The sequence below is a fragment of the Streptopelia decaocto genome, assembly GCF_964273445.1.
Source record: "Streptopelia decaocto genome assembly, chromosome: 4".
NCBI lineage: Eukaryota > Metazoa > Chordata > Aves > Columbiformes > Columbidae > Streptopelia > Streptopelia decaocto.
In genome coordinates, this window is record NC_138658.1 from 21,007,666 (window position 1) to 21,028,746 (window position 21,081).

At 38.7% G+C, this 21,081-nt stretch overlaps 2 protein-coding genes across 4 annotated transcripts in view; one reads left to right on the forward strand and one right to left on the reverse strand.

Moving 5' to 3' along the window:
- ANAPC10 (anaphase promoting complex subunit 10) overlaps positions 1-2,680 on the reverse strand; it is a 38,869-nt gene extending 36,189 nt beyond the window's left edge. The window contains exon 1 of one of the 2 annotated variants that reach the window (XR_014183837.1): positions 2,214-2,680. The gene's annotated coding sequence lies outside the window, so the exon portion shown is untranslated. The remainder of the gene's footprint in view (positions 1-2,213) is intronic. The other variant, XM_082050373.1, reaches the window with a different exon arrangement.
- A 121-nt stretch (positions 2,681-2,801) lies between these two features.
- ABCE1 (ATP binding cassette subfamily E member 1) lies at positions 2,802-19,421 on the forward strand. Of its 2 annotated transcripts, none has more exons than XM_082050367.1 (18): positions 2,802-2,820; positions 8,591-8,755; positions 9,073-9,158; positions 9,661-9,758; positions 10,126-10,243; positions 12,219-12,356; positions 12,504-12,573; positions 13,317-13,413; positions 14,345-14,434; positions 14,965-15,086; positions 15,751-15,972; positions 16,447-16,506; positions 16,591-16,649; positions 16,821-16,931; positions 17,027-17,169; positions 17,273-17,395; positions 18,538-18,649; positions 18,892-19,421. In XM_082050367.1, exons 2-18 carry the CDS (start codon positions 8,653-8,655, stop codon positions 18,937-18,939), a joined length of 1,800 nt encoding a protein of 599 aa, XP_081906493.1. In that variant the 5' UTR covers positions 2,802-2,820; positions 8,591-8,652; the 3' UTR covers positions 18,940-19,421. The 2 variants fall into 2 exon arrangements, with proteins under 2 accessions (XP_081906493.1, XP_081906492.1); XM_082050366.1 differs by lacking the exon at positions 2,802-2,820 and adding an exon at positions 2,861-3,019.
- The last annotated feature ends 1,660 nt before the right edge of the window (positions 19,422-21,081 follow it).

A 21,081-nucleotide genomic window follows, 5' to 3' on the forward strand; every position in this document is an offset into this window, starting at 1 on the left:
ATAAACCTCATATTCTTGCAGAGTCTAGAGATCTACATACTGTGGTTTAAAAAACGCCATACCATTTTAGCTAAGGCCCTTCGGCCCTTCTTCAACAGAGCAGAAAATCACTTTCCTTGTCCTTATATTTAATCGTGCCTGCTAACATGCCAAAATAACACTTGTCTAGTTGACAGGACATCATATTATGGATTAATATTTAGTTTACTAGGCACTAGAGATCTCAAATGCTTTTTTTGGGGGGATATTGTTTGCTGTTCAGTAATACCCTTTCCACTAATTATGGATTTGATTTTTCCTGTGTTCTCTTCCTCCGTCAGTTCTTTTTAACTGAGCTTAACTACATGGATCTCCAATCCACTATTAATCTTCTCAAGATCATTTTGAATTCTGACCCTGAGCTGTACAGTGCTTGCAAACCTTCCAACTCATCAACGCATCTGTTTTTGTATTCACCATTACAGAAAACAATGAAAATACATTCAAAAGAGAACTCCCCAGGAGGACACTTTGTGAAACCCCTGTTTAAAAGTGAATTATTTACAAATCAGCTTCAAAAGCAATTTTTCAAATAGCTGTACAAGACCTCACAAAAATTATATTTAGCTTGTTTTTAACAATGTCAACCCAGACAATGGCAGAAACCCTGTAAAACTCAAGACAAACCACTTATATTCCTTTTTCATTAAGTCTATTGTTTACTGTCAGAAAAAAAAAAAAAAAAAGAAAAAAAAAGCTTTGATCCAGACTGCTCTTAACATAACAAACCAAATTAGTCCATTTCCTGTTTGCATGTTGCTTTTATTTGTCTTCTACTTACTGACAAATTGTCCTCCCAACCCACCTGTGCAGAATCAGGGGATCAAAGTTTAGCTAGTTTTACTTTGTTTTTTTTAAATGATTGTTCTGATTGAATTCCCATCATATAACTTTATTCAATTTCAGCAAGTATTTGACTACAACTTTTCCATCAAAGCTGAACAAAAGCTGCACTGACTACTCCAGCACTTTTGCTATATCTGTGATTTACAAGACTGCCTTCCCCATTCTACTTAAGAGAAAGGGATTTCATACCTTAGATTCCCTGACTTTCATACTTGCATGACCCATTTTATCTCACAAGGTCTTTTTCCTGCTCTCATTTTCTTTGTACGGATCCTGGTTGATTCAAGACATTTAAAGATCTCAAGATATTTCCAGAAACTAGCCTCTTACTATGCTTCCTATTTTTTATTCAGCTGTTTCAACTACCTCACCTGTACATTTGATCCCTCAGATTATTCTCTCAACGCTTTTTTTCTTTTACTCTGCCTTCAGTATATTGCTTTTAGGCTATCAGCAAAAAAGACTTAGGTCTTTCATTGTCACAAAGATATCTTTAACTAAAAATAAGGTAATTAAAACAACTGTACAAAAGAAGTTACATTAGCAATTTTTATACACATATCCCTAACCAATCTAAATAAACACATTTAAAAAATAATTTTTGTAGAAACCCAGACTTCCAAAGTTACCTCATAAGGCTATAAGTTGTTCTTTAAAGGATGCAATCAGTTCTTTACGAGAGCTTGCATTAAATAAAAACATTCTTTAGAAAATACAGTAACCAGAGGATGAAAGCAGTTTGACAAATCAAGCTGCTTTCACTCAGGCCTCCTTGGTAGCTCTTCCCCAACGGTTTCTTTGAAGAACTTTTAATTACGCTTTTAAGCATAATTAACTAGTTTTACAACATTGTATTATGGCCGTGTCCCCCAGACCTAAACCCCCCTTAAATATTGGGAAATAAATCAGCAACACCTACGCACGAAACACACGGGCTGCGCTTAATCGCTAAATGCGCTTAATCGCTAAATGCACTCAACCGCATGCTCCCCGCTCCCAGCCGGGGGGTCCATGCACGCACACCGGCACGCACAGAGGGACAAACCCGCAGTACGTACCCGGCCGAGCAGCCCCCAGCCCGCACCGGGAGCCGGCGGCTGCTGCAGACGCCGAGCGAGCACCCCCCGTCAGCTAGCGCCCCTTATGCCCGGGCACGGCCGCAGCTCCGGCGGCTGCCGGAACACCCAGAGCCGAGCCGCGGGAGCAGCCGCCCCTCAGCCCGGTGCCGGCTGCAGCTGGCGCGGGGCAGACTGAGGAGAAAGCACGAGTTACACACCCTCCCGCTCCTCCCCCTCAGCCCCCGGGCCGGTCCCGAGCAGCGTCCCCACCTGAGCCTCCAAGCCGCCGCAGCGAGTGACGGAGCGGCCACGGGGCAGCAGCGCCGGCGCAGCGCGGGTCCCCTCAGCGCGGACGAAAGGCGGGCGGGGGCCGCCACCGTCGCGAGGGCCTGACGCCCGCCCAGGGCGCCGCGCCCACCACGGGAGCTGCCGAGCTCCGGCTCCCGCTGCGCCGCTGCCGCCCGGCCGCGCACGCGCAGAGCCACGCGCGCCGCGCGAGCTCGGTTTAAAAAAGAACGGAGCGGGGCGGGGTGCAGGTGCCCGCGTGCAGCCGGTGGGGAGGGACGGAGCTCGGCGCGCGCTGGGGGTCCAGGGCGGGGTTTGCCGGCTCAGGGATCTCCCTCAGTGCCGAGCCGGTAGGGGCCGGAACGGCCCGGTCCCCGCTCACGGACCGCCCCGGCAGGAGGGTGGGGACCTGAGGCAGCGGACACACCTCCTGCGTAACGTGTTTCTCTGTCGGCGTCACCCGGAGATGGCGTCACCAACCGTCGCGTCCGCAGCGCAGGGAGTGACACAGCCCGCGCCGTGCCTCGCCCCGCCCCGCGCCAGGAGGTGTCGCTCTCTCTCCCTCTCTCCGCACGGGCACGTGTTCTCTATGGTGAGCTTCCCTCCCTCCCTTCCTTCCTTCCCCTCCGCTCTATGGTGCGCGCCCAGGCCCCTCCCTGCGGGGGCGGCGGCCATCTTGGCCGGGTGGCGGCGGGAGCACGTTGCGCGCCGGCCCACGGGAGCGGGGACACCGTTCCCCGCTGTGGCTCGGCCGGGGAGCGGGGGCGCCTCGCTCTCTCCCCCACCTCCCGGTAAGCGGCCTCTGACAGGGCGGGTGGGGGGACGCTGGCGTTCTCGCACGGGGGGTAGAGAAGGGGCTCCCCCTCCCCCTGCCGGGAGCCGCCGCCGGCTTCCCGGCCTCCTCCTGGTGTTCGGCCCCACGCACCCCGGGAGAGGCGCCGGCCGACCGGCCGCTCCTCACCGCGGCGGGGGCCGCAGCGCCGTGTCCCTGGGCCGGGGCTGTGGGCGGTGATTTCCTCCTGTGGAAGCGGAAACTTGATCTGCTAGAGGCAAAAAGCCATGCTTTGCCTTATTTTGAGGAAAGTTGATATCCATATGTGTGGTGGGGAGATCGAGACTTCTTGCAGGTTTGATAAGGTGATAGGGCAAGGCTGGTTTTTACAAATTATGTTTTTTTTTAAAAAAAGCACCTTGGCAAGGCTTTTCTCTAGAACCACAGTAGTGTCTTCCCTCCGGAATGCACGTAGGTATTTCACCTGCAGGTTTCTGTGTCTGTTTTCAAATTCTAATTTAAGTCTCTCTGCTGTGGTTTCCCAAACTCCAGTCCTAAGCGAGTGGTCTTGAAATGCTTCTATAATCTTCGTCGCTAATTCGTGGGTTGATTCTCATGCTTTTCACTTTGTGTTAAAAAGGAATATTAAAGATTGAGTGATAATTAATGTTCAGCACCAGCTAAACACACCCACTCATTATGCTGCGTCAGTATGTTTGACCATATGCTTTTCATGTTAACGTTGCATTTATTTTCATATTCATGTTGTACCTTATGAGTAATATAATGAGTTAAATACAGTATTGAGATTTGGGACCTGTTTAAACTTCTTTTTGTAGCTCGTTGTAGTTTACAAAAGAAATGCCAAAACCTTAAGCATAGACCACTTCTTAATTTTTAGTAAATTTTGTTTGTACTTGTAGCATTTACTATTGTTTCTGCTTTGACATCTATAAACATAGTGATCTCCCATATGCAGGTTGAAAATATACTCTTTGTCTTTCATTTAAGTTTTCTTTGGGTGTTCTGGTTTGCCACATTCTTGTTATGGCGTGACTGTATGTAGTCCACTAGCAATGGATTGAGAGATAATTCTTGAGGTTAAGTATTTTCAGGGAAAAGCACAAATTCTTCTCATGCTCACTTCTTTCCACAGCCTTTATCTTTGAGGTCTGATGCAGTGTATTTTAATAAAATGTTAACTGTTTTTCTGTGAAGTAACTATGACTCAATTCTGAACACAGATCTCTATTGTCTGTGGTTATGTTTCAGTCTTCATTTACATTTTTTTAGTATCACAGTGTCACAGTATGTTTGGGATTGGAAGGGACCTCAAAAGATCATCTAGTCCAATCCCCCTGCTGGAGCAGGAACGCCTAGGTGAGGTCGCACAGGAACGTGTCCAGGTGGGTTTTGAATGTCTCCAGAGAAGGAGACTCCACCACTTCCCTGGGCAGCCTGTTCCAGTGCTCTGTCACCCTCACTGAGAAGAAGTTTTTTCTCAAATTTAAGTGGAACCTCTTGTGTTCCAGCTTGATCCCATTACCCCTTGTCCTATCATTGTTTGCCACCGAGAAGAACCTGACTCCATCCTCATGGCACTCACCCTTTATATATTTATAAACATTAATAAGGTCACCCCTCAGTCTCCTCTTCTCCAAACTAAAGAGACCCAGCTCCCTCAGCCTTTCTTCATAAGGGAGGTACTCCACTCAATCATCTTTGTTGCCCTAATGTTTTTGTGTTTAAGTCTGAATAATTCAACACAGCTACACATCCTTCTTGCTCATAGTTGACTTGACTTAGTAAACTCTAATATAACTTTAATGCCTGTGAAAGAAAGAAATATTGGTATTTCTTAATGCAACTACATTACATTTGTTCTGCAGACTGCGCATTACTTTCAGCTTTTGTGACAGGTAGCAGGGTCTGCTTATATGCCTTTTTTAAAAATTATTATTTTTTCTGTTGTGTCAGAGATGGCAGCAGCTATGTCAGATCGCCTGAGAATGCTGACTTAAAATTCTTGTGATAACATCTTTTGTGTCTGATTTTTAGAGATGTTTCTATTAAGTATCATAATTAGGCTTAATGGACAGCTTTTGGCTTCAGTAAATTATACTGTCAGAGGTTTTAAAACTTCTACCTGTGTCATCAGTCCATCATTTCTGGAAAGATTTTCAGTTGTCACTCCATCAGAATTCACTCATTCAAAATAATGCTTTACTCTGTAGTTAGCAACAAAGTAATATCTTCACAATGGTCTTTGTTCTGCTCTTCTTGACTTGGAAAGCAGAAATACAGACGTGAACTTTAATGCTTCTGAATACCAGTTCCTCTTGCCCTTAAACTGCTGACTATTCCTAACCATTACTGGTGTGCTGTATGCATGTATGTGCCTATGCATGTTGGATGTGTTCTGTGTTTTGAGAGTCCTGCTGTCTGCACCTGAAAAGCAGGCAGTCCTATTTGGTATGTTAAATGCCACTGAAGTAACTACATATAAATATGTAACTTGAGTTCAGTCTGGTTTTGGACAGTGTTGTTTAATTTGCTCCAAACTGTCAGTTGTAAGTAGAAATTTACTGTTGTTATTATTGTTTTGTGGACAATAATCATCATGGGCATCAGGACAGTCATTAAAATGTTACAGAAGTCACAAATATGTTTTCTGAATATGGTTTTAGACCAGTGCAGAGTTTTGGATGAACTCTCCCAGGCAGTTAGCAATAGGACAAGGGGGCATGGGCTTAAACTCTGCCAGGGGAAATTTAGGCTGGATATTAGAAAGAAATTCTTTACAGAGAGAGTGGTCAGGCATTGGAATGGCCTGCCCGGGGAGGTGGTGGACTCGCCGTCCCTGGAGGTTTTTAAACTGAGATTGGACATGGCACTTAGTGCCATGATCTAATAAACGGACTAGAGTTGGACCAAGGGTTGGACTCGATGATCTCTGAGGTCTTTTCCAACCCAGTCAATTCTGTGATTCTGTGACACTTCTGTCATGTAGATGGGAGCAGGGGGGCACAGGTGTATGTCTCTATGCCCGTTCATAGATTCTATTCCCCACCCACCAAAGACGTTATAAATGCTTGGCATACTTACTTCTGTGGCCTCTTCAAAAATTCTTCACCATAGATGGGCTTTTTCCCATGTAAGTAAGTTAGAAGAAAAAGAAAATCTTAGGCTATTTTATTACTTACCAACCAAGGTCTGATTCAGCAATGGGTAACAGTGTAAACTGTGGTGTGATTATCCCACCAAGACTGGGCAGAAAGCTTGATAAGGTAGGTGGCAAAAGCTAACTGTTTCAAGACATATTTGACTGCAAACTGCAGGACTTTTATGAAAAGTACTGGGATGTATTCCCAAAAATGTGTATTTCAAACACTGACAAAATCCAGTATCTCCCTCCTAGAAAATTACATTGACTCAAACATCCTTACAGTTTTTAAGAATAAGACTTTTAGTTTCTTGTTTTCTTATCTAAGCAGATTGTATTAAAGTGAGCATTGCAAGTGGATTATTCCATATCTTTTGGCTTGGCCTGTGGATGTCATTGCAATGTTCAGCCCTACTTTGTCAATCTGGACTGACACAGAACTGTAAAATTGGGGTTTTTAAAAAAAACAATATTAAATCATTTATTTGAAAACATTTACTGTGTTATTAGGACTTTTTGATTTAGGGAAAATTAAAATATTAAATAAAAAATGAATTATTAAAAGTAGAAACTGCCACAATATGGTTGTCAGCATGACTAATAATTTCATTCATTTATATCTGATGAAGAATATCATTAGACATTAATTTAAAAACACTCTGGAAATTGAAAAGGGGAGTATGACTACCACTTTTAAAAGAAACCACTTGAAGTATTCCTTACTATGGTAATAATGGATTTAAAGATTCCATGATGTCTTAATTTCAGACCTTTGCTCCCTGTTAGATGCCTGTCTCTTGTTTTCTTTCACATTACAATAGTATCTGTAGGATTCTTTCCAACTAAAGCTCACAGGTGGGTTTAGGGAAGGATAGAGTTTAGTGTGGAAAATGTGCCATCCTCTTAATTTATTTTTGCTTCGTTCAGGAGGTTAAAATCATAACCTTTCTTTGTATTGTCGCCATGTGTAGTGAACAGTTTCTAAACCACTGCAGGATACTTTAAACCACTGCAGGATGGGGCAAAGATGAACTGAACACCCATCAGAAGATACTTTCTTTAACAAGAAATGTTGGAATCCTTTCCTTGGAAGGAATTTCTTGTGCAGACTCTGTGGAAACCTGAAGTATTTCAAGACTCCTTCCCAGTCATGTCCTTGAACTACTGATACATATTGCATTAAATTGAAATGATTTTGCATTGGTATCGTCTGTATTGCTGCCATCACCTTATTTAATGGTGTTAAACTGGAAATGCTTTGTACTTCATTTATGATCTTTCTTTAGACCTTAAAAAAAGTCTGTTTTTCATCTTTAATGTCTTGTAAACTTCCAAGACCCTCATAATTTCTGGATTGGTAGCACATGGAGGGAGTTGTCCTTTGGTGTGTGTTGCTCAAAGAAAGTCATCATTATTGTTATTCTCAGTACTATTTGTGAATATGGTAAAGGAAGTAGAAATGCACTTTAAAATACATTCCACCTTTATTTATCTATCAAGACTTAAATTTAAAAGTCTTTGTCTTTCCATCCCCTCGGCTGCAATTGATGACATTTTAAATTCCCAGTACAGTGCAGTCCTTGTCATTGTGAACTGCTGTCTAAGCAAGAGAAGAGATAGTCATGTGGAGGAATACAAGTTATGATTTAACTTCAAGTGCCTTTATTTGTGATTTCAGGAATATTTGTCTAGTACTCCAAGAGCTTCCTCTTCTAAAAATAAAAGTCATTTTATAAAGAATTGTGCCTATTTTTATTGGAATATATTATAGTCATTATTACCATATTAGGGAATGCAGAATGTAAGTGTAGTTAATCTACTAATCTACTGGAGTTAATCTACTAATGAAACTCAGTAAAATCAAACATTATCACATATGCCTGTACACATTGTCTGGATTACTTTGCTGTATGCAACTGGATTGAAAACTGGTTTAAATTTTACAGTATTTTGATTACTTAATATAGAATATTGGCATAGAGTTTGCAAAATTATTATTATAATCAGATTATTTGAGTAATTGCAGTCATAATTTGATTTTACTAGACACTGTACCTTGAACAAGATTAAACAAGGCAGCCTGTGAAACTGAAATTTGCAGCAGTACAGATTCTTCTGTTCTTACTACAACACACTTTTCTGGGGGACAAATACATTCTCAGATACAATCACAGTTGTAGTTTACAGTGGATAAATAGTAATGGAAGGCTGATATTAAAGATTTGTACACTTATTTAGACATCAGTACTCTTACTACTAGTGTCTGAGTCTTTGCTGTGTTTGCTGTTTAGTTTAAAGGAGGAAAATGTAAAATAATTTTGCTTTTTACATCTCTGAACTGTGCAAGTAATATTTTCAGATATGTACATTCTTCTCTGTGCTGTCTAATTTTATTCTCCTTATGTTTTGTTTTGGGTTTTTTTTAAGATCTGGAAGACTCCCACTACTCCTCATAATTGGTATATGTGTATAACCCTAAATTGTGCATTATGGCAGACAAATTAACAAGAATTGCTATTGTCAACCATGACAAGTGTAAGCCAAAGAAATGCCGTCAAGAATGCAAGAAGAGTTGTCCTGTGGTTCGAATGGGTAAGAGATGCGATTTAACGAAGTATTTAAGCAATTGGAGAAGTTTTAAATAATGTTCTACTAGAAGGACCTAGTGTTTTATAACTGCTACTTTTTTGTTTATCATTTATGCTTCATTTCCTAAAGCCTTTAGAAGCTGGGTATTGCTGAAAGCTTGAACAATTCCTAGTAATAAAACTGCTTTTCAGGTCTTTGGGTGATCTGAAGCTTTAGTGAACGTTAATTAGTTACATGTTCCTCTGTGGAATTTAGTAGTAATGGCAAGAATTTTGATTCATCGGAAGCTTCCTTGAGTTAATCTTCCTCTTTTTCGCCAGGAAAACTTTGCATAGAAGTCACATCGCAGAGCAAAATAGCATGGATCTCAGAAACACTCTGTATTGGTTGTGGGATTTGCATCAAGGTAAAAGATAGGCTTCTTTATTTAAATTTCCTCCTTACGCTATTATATTTAGTAAGGTATATTGTAACTTCCCTGAATAATCAGACCTTGTGAGCTGTTATTGTTTATATAAGTGAAGTACTGTGTCTGTTTACTGAGCTGGTTGGGTTGCAGGGTGTGGGTTGTAGCTTTTTGTTTGTGCTTTGGGTTTTGTTTGGTTTTATTTGTTTGTGGCTACAGACACATAACAGTAGAAAGGTATTTTTGTAAAAGAGCTAGAGAATTTATGCAGTGTATTTATTTGTATTGTAAACTGGCAGTCTAAATTGCTAACTATTTAATTTGATAAATGTGGTATAGAACTTCTTTGGAAAGTTGACTGTGTAAATGAAAGTGAAGTAATTTTTTTTTCTAAGTTATTTTAAAAATATCTAATTGCTCAGTTGATGCATTACAGAACATAGCATTTTGTTAATAAATTGTTTCTGTGCACTAGTAATTTATGAATTTATTTCAATTACAGAAATGTCCTTTTGGAGCCTTGTCAATTGTTAACTTACCTAGCAACCTGGAGAAAGAAACAACACATAGATACTGTGCCAATGCCTTCAAACTTCACAGGTATTTTATTTTCCAAGGCAATGTAAAAGTGACAAAAATTTCAAGTTTTTCACAGTTTAAATGTAGTGCACATTAAGGTGTTCTTGGTTCTTACCTCAATAGCTTCATTTATGAATGTGAATTACTTTTTTCGTATTAAAAATCATTATAATGAATTAAAATTGTAGTGCTTATTTTACAGAGCTCCTTTCTTATGATCTTCTGTTTTTAAGGAATATCGATTTAATTTGAGTTATATATTGGCAGGTTAACAGAGTAGATTGAAATAATCAGAAAGTCTGAAAATGGGTTGTAACATTTACGTTACCAGCAAATGTTCGTGTCTGATGGCATTAATATAATCCAAAGTTATGAATGTTGTGTACAGGTTGCCTATCCCTCGTCCAGGTGAAGTGCTGGGATTGGTTGGCACCAATGGTATTGGAAAATCAACCGCCTTGAAAATTCTAGCAGGAAAACAGAAGCCAAATCTTGGAAAATATGATGTATGTATGAGCAATAAAATAGAGTTGGCATTATAGATAGCTGCAGTTACATTTTTTCACTGAATTTTCATATCTGTGCGTGCGGTAGAATTTGCAAGGACATTGGCACTTTCCTTATTGCCAGCCTGTGACCTGGTCCACATAGAAACAGTAGTAGAAGGATGTTGTTAACAATGGATTTTTTGCGAATTCTGTGTATCTTTCGGGAGAGATAACAATTGTTACTCACTAAAGATGAATATCAGAAGTATGTTTCTGTCTTTAAGTCATACTAAAGGCTTGGGGTTTTTTTATACTCGTATTTTAAAATGTCCGCTTTTTCTTTCCCCTTTGCACAATTTACCTGTTCCCCATCAAGGGATATAGGTAGCTCAAGTTTTGGAGATTCTTTTGAGTTCAGCATTGGTTTTATCTGGATAGCTCATGTCTGTGACTGCTTACCATGCATCCTTGTGATCTCTTTGGCTTTTTTATCTTTGGTTCTTCTGAATATGATCTCATCTAAAATATCTTGTTATTATAAGTTATTGTTGAAGATATTTCCCAGTGTACAGTTTAATACTGAGTTCTGAAAATCCTTAGTTTCCTTATATTGCTAGATACTTATAAATTTTGATAGTATTTTTTGAGAACCAGACACAGAACAACTTGTAATCATCTCCTGGTCTTCATGGGAAATCATGACCCATTTTCCTCTATATTTGCGCTCAGTCAAACTGTGCAGCCAGCAAGCAAAATAATTTACAGGGGTTTGTTTATCTGCCACTACTCCAAGGAGTGAATATTAATAGAGAAAAGACACAAGTAATAACTGCTGTGACTCATCAGACAGTATTTCAGTTATCACCTCACCTTCAAATCATGTGGTGACACTTGAATTCAGATGCTGGCTTTAGTTCTTCAGGAAGGATTGTAGGGACAAGTGTGTTCAAACTTTTTTCATAATTTATTTTTTTAATTTGAAAGTAACATTTTAATAAATTATTCATTTCATGGCTGCCACCTAAAACGGCAAAGAAATAATAATTTCCCAGCTGCACTTTCCATTCTTTTTCAAGTTTGATTTATGTTATTTTGTGGACTTCTTGTTTCAGGTGGTAGTATTGCAGAAATAGCAGAACTTTTGAATTTCTGAGTGTGTAGTTAATTGAATTACCATGCTTCCAAAAGCAGACTTTCCTGCAAAGAGCCAAGTCATTATGACCACAGAAACAGGTGGTATGGATCTTCCGTGTTGCTTCTGCTCTGAAACTTAGCAAGCATTTCCTCTGTGTATTTGCTTGGTTTGGAAATACGGCTGTGTCGCTCTGTTTCTGTGTTGTTTAGCATCAAAATAATTAATTTGTCACCATTCATAGTATACTGCATAAAACAAAACTGTACAAGTTGGGAATTTTTCCTGGGTGATTTCTCTGAACAATTCCTTATTTTTTTGGGGGGGTCAGCATTTTTCTTGTGTCTTCTCCTATTTCCTTGGAGATGTTTGCTAGAAGCAGAGAAAATGGCCAAACGTTTTTGTATCTTTTGTGAAAGTTGATTTTATGAGTCCAAGCCTCTCTCTTCCCTTGGATTGGCTGGGTCAGATAGCTTATAAGTGCAGTTACACTAATCCGCACTAGCATTTTGCCCATGAAGCAGTTTCAGTCGTAGCTTCTTCATTGTCTGATGACGGTTTTGGATGTCCAAAGTGCAAATTTAAAATGCTTTTTCTTGAAAGGGCTAATGACAGTGCACCTGGAAAAAAACCATAGTACGAACTTCTGCCTTCCACTTTGCAATTCTATAAATTTGGGGATTTTTAAATTAAAACTTTGCAGGGGCAACATAAGAGTTTGGTAACTGGCTTTTACTCAGGCTTATTTTAAGTCTTGCAAGCATATTCTATTTTTTGTATTGATTAGACTTTTAAATTTAGACATTTTTTACAATGATTTTAGAATGGTATAAGTAAACATAGGGTTTAATTTTGTTGCAGGATCCACCTGACTGGCAAGAAATTTTGACTTATTTCCGAGGATCTGAATTACAAAATTATTTTACCAAGATCCTGGAAGATGACCTGAAAGCTATCATTAAACCTCAGTATGTGGACCAAATCCCTAAAGCTGCAAAGGTAAGAAACTTAATTAACTAATAGAAAGCTGGGAGCTTCTCCTTTAATACTACTTTTGTATTTAAAGATAACTCAGTGTCAAAAATCCACTACTGTTTGAAATATTTGATGTTGAAATAATGTTGTGGTGTTTTATCTATCATGCAGGGAACAGTGGGATCGATTCTGGATAGGAAGGATGAAACTAAGACACAAACTGTTGTGTGTCAGCAGCTTGGTAAGTAATTTTGTGAAGTCAATCTTTAAGGCATTTGAGAAATTCATATTTACTGAAAAAGTTACTACTGAAGTAATAGTAGATTTAAATTATACCAATTAAAAAAATAATAAAAGTTAAGATGCTTTCATTCAAAGTGTAGGGCTTGCTGTAAGCCTACCTAGATCAATGCAAGTACTATTTCCTAGCAGCAAAGGCAAACTAATTGATACATGCTAATTAACATACTCTATCACAATTTCTGTTTCATGGTAGAAAGTGTTTATTTTTAAATCTGGAAAAATTCTCATTACCATCTCCTGCCCTTGCTTGCTTACAGCTCTGGCAATATCTTAGCATCCTCTCTTGTGAGAACCATTTCATTCGGGGGACTTGATTTTCCTGAAAATCAGAACTCTTCAGCCAGCTCTAACAAGAAACACTTTTTAAACTGGTATAGTTACTTTTTAGGGCCAGAAATCTTTACCCAGTATATGGTGGAAAAAAAGTAGAAATGTAATTCTTCTGCATGATAAGAAGCAGCCATACAAATTAATCAGCTGATGGTGCAGAAAAGCCATAACTTGTTGTGACTTACAAGTGGCATGATCTTGCTTCTATACAAACTGAATATTTATTTTACTTCTTTCTGTGTTTTCCTCTGTGCAGGATGCCTGCTGTGATTATACGTGTTTCTGTAGGTAATAAAAATACGGATTGTTGTGTTGGCTGTGACATATCTATAACTAACCTCTTATTTGCAGACTTAACACATCTGAAAGAAAGAAATGTTGAGGACCTTTCTGGAGGAGAACTTCAGAGATTTGCGTGTGCTGTTGTTTGCATTCAGAAGGCTGACATGTATGTTTAATTTACTTCTGATACACATTGCTGCTAATAATCTGTCTCAAAGCATGGTCTCCTAATTTAAATTTATTGTTAGAAATAATACTTTTATTTGAAATATTTGAACAAAAGGATTTTTAAAAAATGGCTTTACCAACTCAGCAGCTGAGATACAACGTTCTTCCATATATAATCTCTGGGGTTATTATACTTAAATTCATGTGACTGGAAACGGCTCATTTCAGAGGCTGGTGTTAAATTTCAGCATTACAACTTCCTAACCTTTCCTAATCCCACATAAATATATGTTCCTGTTTGACAGTGTACCTCTCTCAGCCTCTCTGAATAAGAAATGGATGGTTCTTTTCCCACCTTGGGGAACTTATGTCCCTCTTTTCCTGTCTTGCAACCAGGAAATTACCATCCAGTCTATGCTGTTTCCTGAGTCCTTGGGACCAAAAAAAGCAAGATCAGAAGTGATGGGTTTTGGTTTGGTTTTGTTTTGCTTTGATTTTTTATTTATTTTTTTAATTTAGTTTTGGTTGGGTTGTGGGTTTTTTTGTGTTTGTTTTGCTGGTTGGTTTTTCTCTGCCGGAAGATGTCCTTCGAGTCTCCTAAAGTATTTTTGCACTTTTCAGTTCATGTTAAATTTAAGCTGAATCAGAACTGAGTGCATGGGATTTCTAACTGATGCTGATTTCTTGTAACATTTGATAACTTTGTCAGAGGTTTTGGTAGAATAATGCTTGACTGGAATGATTTAACAATTTCATGTGACAGTCATCAGAGATTCAAGGTGTGCGTCAGTACATTTTTCTTTTTTTTGTCTCAATATAAATAATGATAATTTCGATTTCTGTGTATTTAGTAGTTGAAGTGTTATTATTAGGTTTGAATGTGTGGGAAGTTTGTATTCACTAAGACTTCACTCTTCTTTTGGGGCCAGCTTCATGTTTGATGAACCATCTAGCTACCTGGACGTCAAGCAGCGCTTGAAGGCTGCCATTACTATTCGATCCCTAATCAACCCTGACAGGTAAATACAAACTTTAAATGTTTTGCTAGACTGTGATAACAGGTGACTGTTTACAGAGAAAAACAACAAACAAAAAAAACCCCAAAAATCCAGTCCATCTCTAGAAGTGCTAACTTCTCGGTATGGTACACTAATAGATGTTTTAAATATTTTAAGTTATTTTAATATTCTATTCCTTTGCATTTTGGAAATTTATTTCCCATAGTTTCTATACTATATTGGGGTAAATTTTGTAATCAGGATTTTTTCTTAAAATGCACTAAGTATTTTCACTCCAGTCTATCAATATCCTTCCACTTACTGTATGTAAAGATGCTGCCAGTTTACACTGAAAATGAACTTCCAACTTGCAATTCACAATATCTCTTTATTGGACAGTTAAACAAAATGCTTATTGGAGATTTAAACTCTGTCCTTAGAAACCATATGAAATGAAAACCATGTTGATAGCTTTTGCTTATGCAAGACTATAGTAAGAAAAAATGGTTTGTATTGACGCATAAAAGCATCTCCCTGACTCTGTTTTTCAGGTACATTATTGTTGTAGAGCATGATCTAAGTGTGTTAGACTATCTCTCCGACTTTATCTGCTGCCTGTATGGTGTGCCAAGTGCTTATGGTGTTGTTACTATGCCTTTCAGCGTAAGAGAAGGTAATTCTTGCTGTATTTCTCTTTTTAAACATACAAAAAAAATTCTATGGAAGGAAAAAAAAGGTACCAAAATGCTAGTTGTCTGTCATGTGAACATGTCTTCTTCCTATTGTAGTTCAATAACTAAAAAAAACAGTGGTTTATTTTCTTCAGAATTTCCATTTTACATGATCCTGAAATTTATAACTCAACTCAAAAGTCTTAACTGTAAAATGCCCTTTGTCTCTTGCTAGGGACATGATTTCGATACTTGGAGGTGTTTTGTAGACAGTGGAGTTGCACAAAAGACTCCTATAAATAGTAGAAAAAGGGCAAGAGACAGTTTGTACAGTACAGAGGTATGTCGTGTTCAGCGGAATTGACCACACTGATAGCACTGAGACTCAGTAATAAATGTTTTTATGAGAATAGGTCCAACAGCCGTAGTTTCTCTAAACCCTACCCACATTACTACTACTACTAATTTTTCAGAAAGAGCTTTTATAGCCTTCAGTTTGCATAATTTACACACTTAGAAATATGTTTTTACTGCCTCTTTTAACATGGCATTTAAAATCTAATGTTCTCCTTATCTGACTGGAATTTACAGGCAAGAATTAAAATCCGTCTTGTCTTGCTTTGTTGTAGACCTTTTTTTAATGATCTTTTTTTCCTCCTTTCATAGGCATAAACATTTTTTTGGATGGCTACGTTCCAACAGAAAATCTAAGGTTTCGAGATGCATCGCTGGTATTTAAAGTGGCTGAGACAGCTAATGAAGAAGAGGTTAAAAAGATGTGTATGTACAAATATCCAGGAATGAAGAAAAAGATGGGAGAATTTGAACTATCCATAGTAGCTGGAGAATTCACTGATTCTGAAATTATGGTGATGTTAGGTGAAAATGGTAAGTGGGGTCCTTGTTGGGAACTGTTTCTACAGCCCTAAATATGCTCCTAATGGCCTTTTCCAGTCTTGAGATCAGGCTTCAAAATTACTGGGTTTGGGTCAGGTTGAAGTGCCTGTTTCCTAGTGAAGGTGTTGCACCATGAGCTTGCTCTCTAAATGGTGGGAACTTGAAGTTTCTGAATGTTAATGATGTCATCAATTTGTCTGTTACCCCATTTTAAGAACTTAGATTGGCAGGATGATGACTGACCCAGTGAGCTTAGCCACAAGTCAAGACTGGCAGCTTTAAATGTCTCTTCCATTTGAAAAAGCGAATAATAGCGAGTGCTGCTTGTTAAAGTGAACGCAGGAATTCTCAAAGCAGTCTAATTTTAAAGTGTATACTTTATTGAGTCTTTGCTTTGTATCAGTGACTTAATTACTAGAGGTCTAAGTTATTAGAAAGTCTAAAATAGCTTGCATTTTATTTTAGGAACTGGCAAAACTACATTTATCCGAATGCTTGCAGGAAGACTTACACCTGATGAAGGAGGTAGTGCTTAATACCTTAGTTGCAATCTATTTTGCAGATACTGGAAAGGCTCTTGTTTTGATTATAAATTATGTATCTTTATAGGTGAGGTCCCGGTTCTAAACGTCAGCTACAAACCACAGAAGATCAGTCCTAAATCTACAGTATGTTTAAGCTTTATTTATCAAGTATTGCATTTGATACAAAAAGCACGTTCTTAGTACACATGTAGAATTTCTCTATGCCCAGAACAAAAAGCTCTAATTCTATTTCTTCTTGGATTTTTTTTGTGGTGTGGTGCATAAAACTGAGTGGCAACATTTTTCTTTTAATAGGGAAGTGTCCGTCAGCTACTGCATGAGAAGATCAGAGATGCCTATACACACCCCCAGTTTGTAACTGACGTAATGAAACCTCTTCAAATAGAAAACATCATTGACCAGGAGGTATTAATTGCCTGAGACATCATCCTAACTTTTCTTCTTTAATTCTCTACCTGTACCTGAACTAAATACGGCCTTATTACCCCTTGCCCTAATAGGTTCAAACGCTGTCCGGTGGCGAGTTGCAGCGTGTTGCACTAGCTCTTTGTCTCGGTAAACCTGCAGATGTCTACCTAATTGACGAACCTTCGGCGTATTTGGACTCTGAACAGCGTCTAATGGCTGCTAGAGTCATTAAACGGTAAAGTTGACATGATGGGAAAAAGGCCTGAAATTATCAGTAACTTTACAATCAGTTTATATTCAGCTCTCTCTTTTTTTTGTTATTTCCATTTCTGTTTCAGTTTCATTCTCCATGCCAAAAAAACAGCTTTTGTGGTAGAACATGATTTTATCATGGCTACATATCTTGCTGATCGTGTGATTGTTTTTGATGGTATTCCTTCCAAGAACACGCTTGCGAACAGGTAAGAGATTCGTTTGGATTACTAAGCAAGATAAGAGAGGACAAAGTAGAAATAAATTGTTTATCAGAAGCATCAGCAAAAATAAGGAGGTGAAGCATTCTTGCCTATGGAAATATAAGCTGCAGTTCAAGTAATCCAAGAGTGTCCTGAAGGGTTCTGGCTTCTGTTATGGAGTGAGGAAAAGAAAATGGGGTTGACCCATACATAGAGGCTGCCTGAGCAGAGCTGGGGCATAGTTGGAAAAATGTAACCAAGCCCTCAAAAAGCACACCAGCTCCTGCCACAAACTGGCCTTGAGCAACTGCTCACCAATTAAACTACAGTTGGACGAGAACAAATAAGTGACATTGATTTTTGAGGAATAAAAAATGGAGCAACTGTAAACTAAGTGCATTTATGAAAATAGCTTTCAGCTGTATCAAGAGCAAGCAGCGTACTAAGAGTACATGTCTGCAAATGTTGTAAACTGCAGGTCTTGACAGCAACATACAGCATACACCATGATTTTTACTCTTTCAAAGCTGTCCCTTTTGATGTGTGTACTTTGTCCCTGAAAATCACTTTGTGTAAATTACAGAGGCCGAGGAGTAGCCCTGTTAGAAACCAGGCTTTTAGAACAGTGTAATTAGCAAGTGCCTAACCTGAGCCAGATGAAGTAAACACACTGGTCTAGCTGTGCCTTGACAACACAGTGCTAGCCTGGTTTTGACAGCATTCCTTTTAAGAACATACTTGTTTGCATAAAAAAAATCATTATCACATAATCACATTTCTTAGCATCAGTATACATTATGATTTTTGTTATATATCTTGGCTAATGGTGCAGTTCTGTTTTTTTTCTTTTAATGTAAGTAACGAAGCGTGCCAGCACACACAAATGTGTAGATACAAAGTAAAAAGAGAATGTAAAGGTAGCAGGCTGAAGACTTGTAGTGCCATGCTGAGATAGAGCTGAGAGTAGTAGGTACCACTTCTTGTTTGACAGGTGGACTGAAAATGTAGCCAAACCTGGTGTGTCAATTACATCTCCCATAGGTGGTACCAGACCTGAGTGAGCTCAAGATGGACACCAAAGCTGCCCTTTATCTGCATCGTATAGAACTTCTGAAAGTTTACCTTGAACGTTCTTTCTCTCTTAACAGTCCGCAAACTCTTTTGGCTGGAATGAATAAGTTTTTATCTCAACTTGAAATCACTTTTAGAAGAGATCCCAACAATTACAGACCAAGAATAAACAAACTCAATTCAATCAAGGTAAGAGAGAAGCACCTTTACAGTAATGAAGCTATAGTGTTTACTATAAACCCAGGTTTTAAAATAAGGAATAGAATGAAGACTGCCCTAGTAGTTTTGCTGTGCTGGAAAACAGCACGTGAAATGAGTAGTAAAAGTAATAAGTAGAAATTAGTTTAGATAAGTGTCTCTTAATTCAGCTGTGTTTGAGTCTGCCAAAGACTACTTCAAGTAACATGGACCTTTTATTTTCTCTTCCCAAGGATGTGGAACAAAAGAAGAGTGGAAACTACTTTTTCTTGGATGACTAAATATTGAATCTGAGCATCTTTTGTAACTGGCATATAGAAACACATATTGGAATCTAAACATTTGTGGATGAGAAGCTCAATCAGGTTTTAGAACACTTCATCTTCTGGGAGCTTAAACTCTTGCTGCGTGTAACATCTGAGACCAGTAGCAGTATAAATCCTAGCCTGAGTAAAACTGCCACTTTCTATAATTTTCGTAACACAGCCCTGTTTTCAGTGTAATAATTTGAAAATAGACCACCTTGAAATTGTGCAAATGAGTGTCCAGATTTTTCAAAATTTAAGGGCAGTTTTCAAGTCAATATATTCTACTCATGTATCAAGTACTGACTGAACTTCCTTATTTTAAAAACCATTGAAGCTATTTTCTGTGTAAGAGGGAGGCTCACCAAGAATGTCAAGCTACAGAGGCAACTCCTCTTTTAAAAAGGCTGAATCTCTCTGGATGAGGGTTTCATAAATAAATGTCCTCTTAACTTACAGCTCCTCTGTGACACAGTGCAAAAATTCTTGAATTACGAATTCAAATGTGTGCATATTTATATGATGTTGTCATATCATAGAAAGGAACACACAAAAAGATGGAGTACAAACTATACTAAAAATATAAAGGAAGAGATCTCCACCTTTTTTAGTCATGTATCCCTGTGCATCTTTTCAGACCTCGTAAGAGGAGAGTAATTGGATAAATAAAATCTTAAATACTAAAATCCTTTCACTCCTCTGTAACTTAAGCTTGCATCATAAAGAAAGCTTAATGGCTGTGTTTTCTAGCTGCTTGTTCTACAAGCTCTACCGCATACTATAGGTAGTAGGTTTTTGAGTGATAAAGCCATGTTTCATACAGTACTGACACCTTGTTAGCAAAACCCTCCTCCTGTGCTTGAGCTACACCAAGGTGAAGAGAACACTGACCTAAAAGCTTGCACCAAATCAATAGTCTAGATACAGCTTTGTCAAGGATTAAAAAGGGTATATATAGCAGCTTATCTGCCAGCACAGGGTCTACCTCAGATTTAGGGATTTTCTAAAAAGCTCATCAGACTAAGGTGTCTCAGTTCATATAAACACAGCAAAGCAGCACCATAACTAAAAGAGGATTTATAGAACCAAATGCACTGTTTCAAAGACAACAGCTAAGAGATCCCCTTCTGTTGTACTAACTGAGAAGAAAACACGTTTCACGCTGCAGACAGCTAGTGAGCTCGCTTAATAATCCATACTGATGACTAAGATCCTATCTGCTTTTAGAAGCACATTAAACATCATTTAGTAGATTAAACATCCTACAAGACCTACCATTTTCAGGGACACACATAACGGCACTTCCAGCAACAAAGCTGTGGTTTCTATAAGTAAAGGTAACCAGTTCTCTTAAGTAAGGAAACAGACTAAAGTTGTTATCCCTTCAGACTTATTAGCAGATTGAGAATTCTTCCATCTCTAAGTGCTGGCATGCGCCATCTTGAAGTTTTTACAAGGTTAAAATACAAATACTTTTGCCTAAAGCAAATAGACAAAAGTAAATAAAAAATAGCTTGTTAAAAATCAATAGCCATATCAAGTAAGGTCCTTCAGGGACACAGAGGGAAACATGCCTATATTTAAGGAGGTTCCTACACAAGTAAGTTTTCCAGAAATGTAAAAATAACTTTCAGCGGTATATCTTAAAAGGAAGGGCATTTTCCTTGCAACAATTGCCTATTCTGCCTTCATTGGCATGTGAAAAACTGTTACAGCAGGTGAAAGAAAACACAGCTTTGTTCCTATTGTACATCTTTGCCACATAACTTACAGGAGAAGGCAGTGTTTGGAGGTTTTCTTAAGCCATTATGTGTGTTAGTAACTTGGATATTTCATAACCTTGGCAGCATCAGGTGTTCTATACATTCCACCTGGCTCTGTTGAAGTGACAACATAAACCTATCTATATTATACCAAAAATATTACATCTGCACAGCTGTCCTGGAGCAGCAAGGCAGCACTAGCCCAGCTTAAATACTTTAAATCACCTTTTACAAGTAAATTCTAAGAGCACAGCCCTATCAGTCACTGTGTTTTCCATTCTTTTCCCAAGTTTCTGTAGGAAACACACTGCCTTTGTTTTTGCAACACAGCTCAGGATTAAATGCCCACTGCATT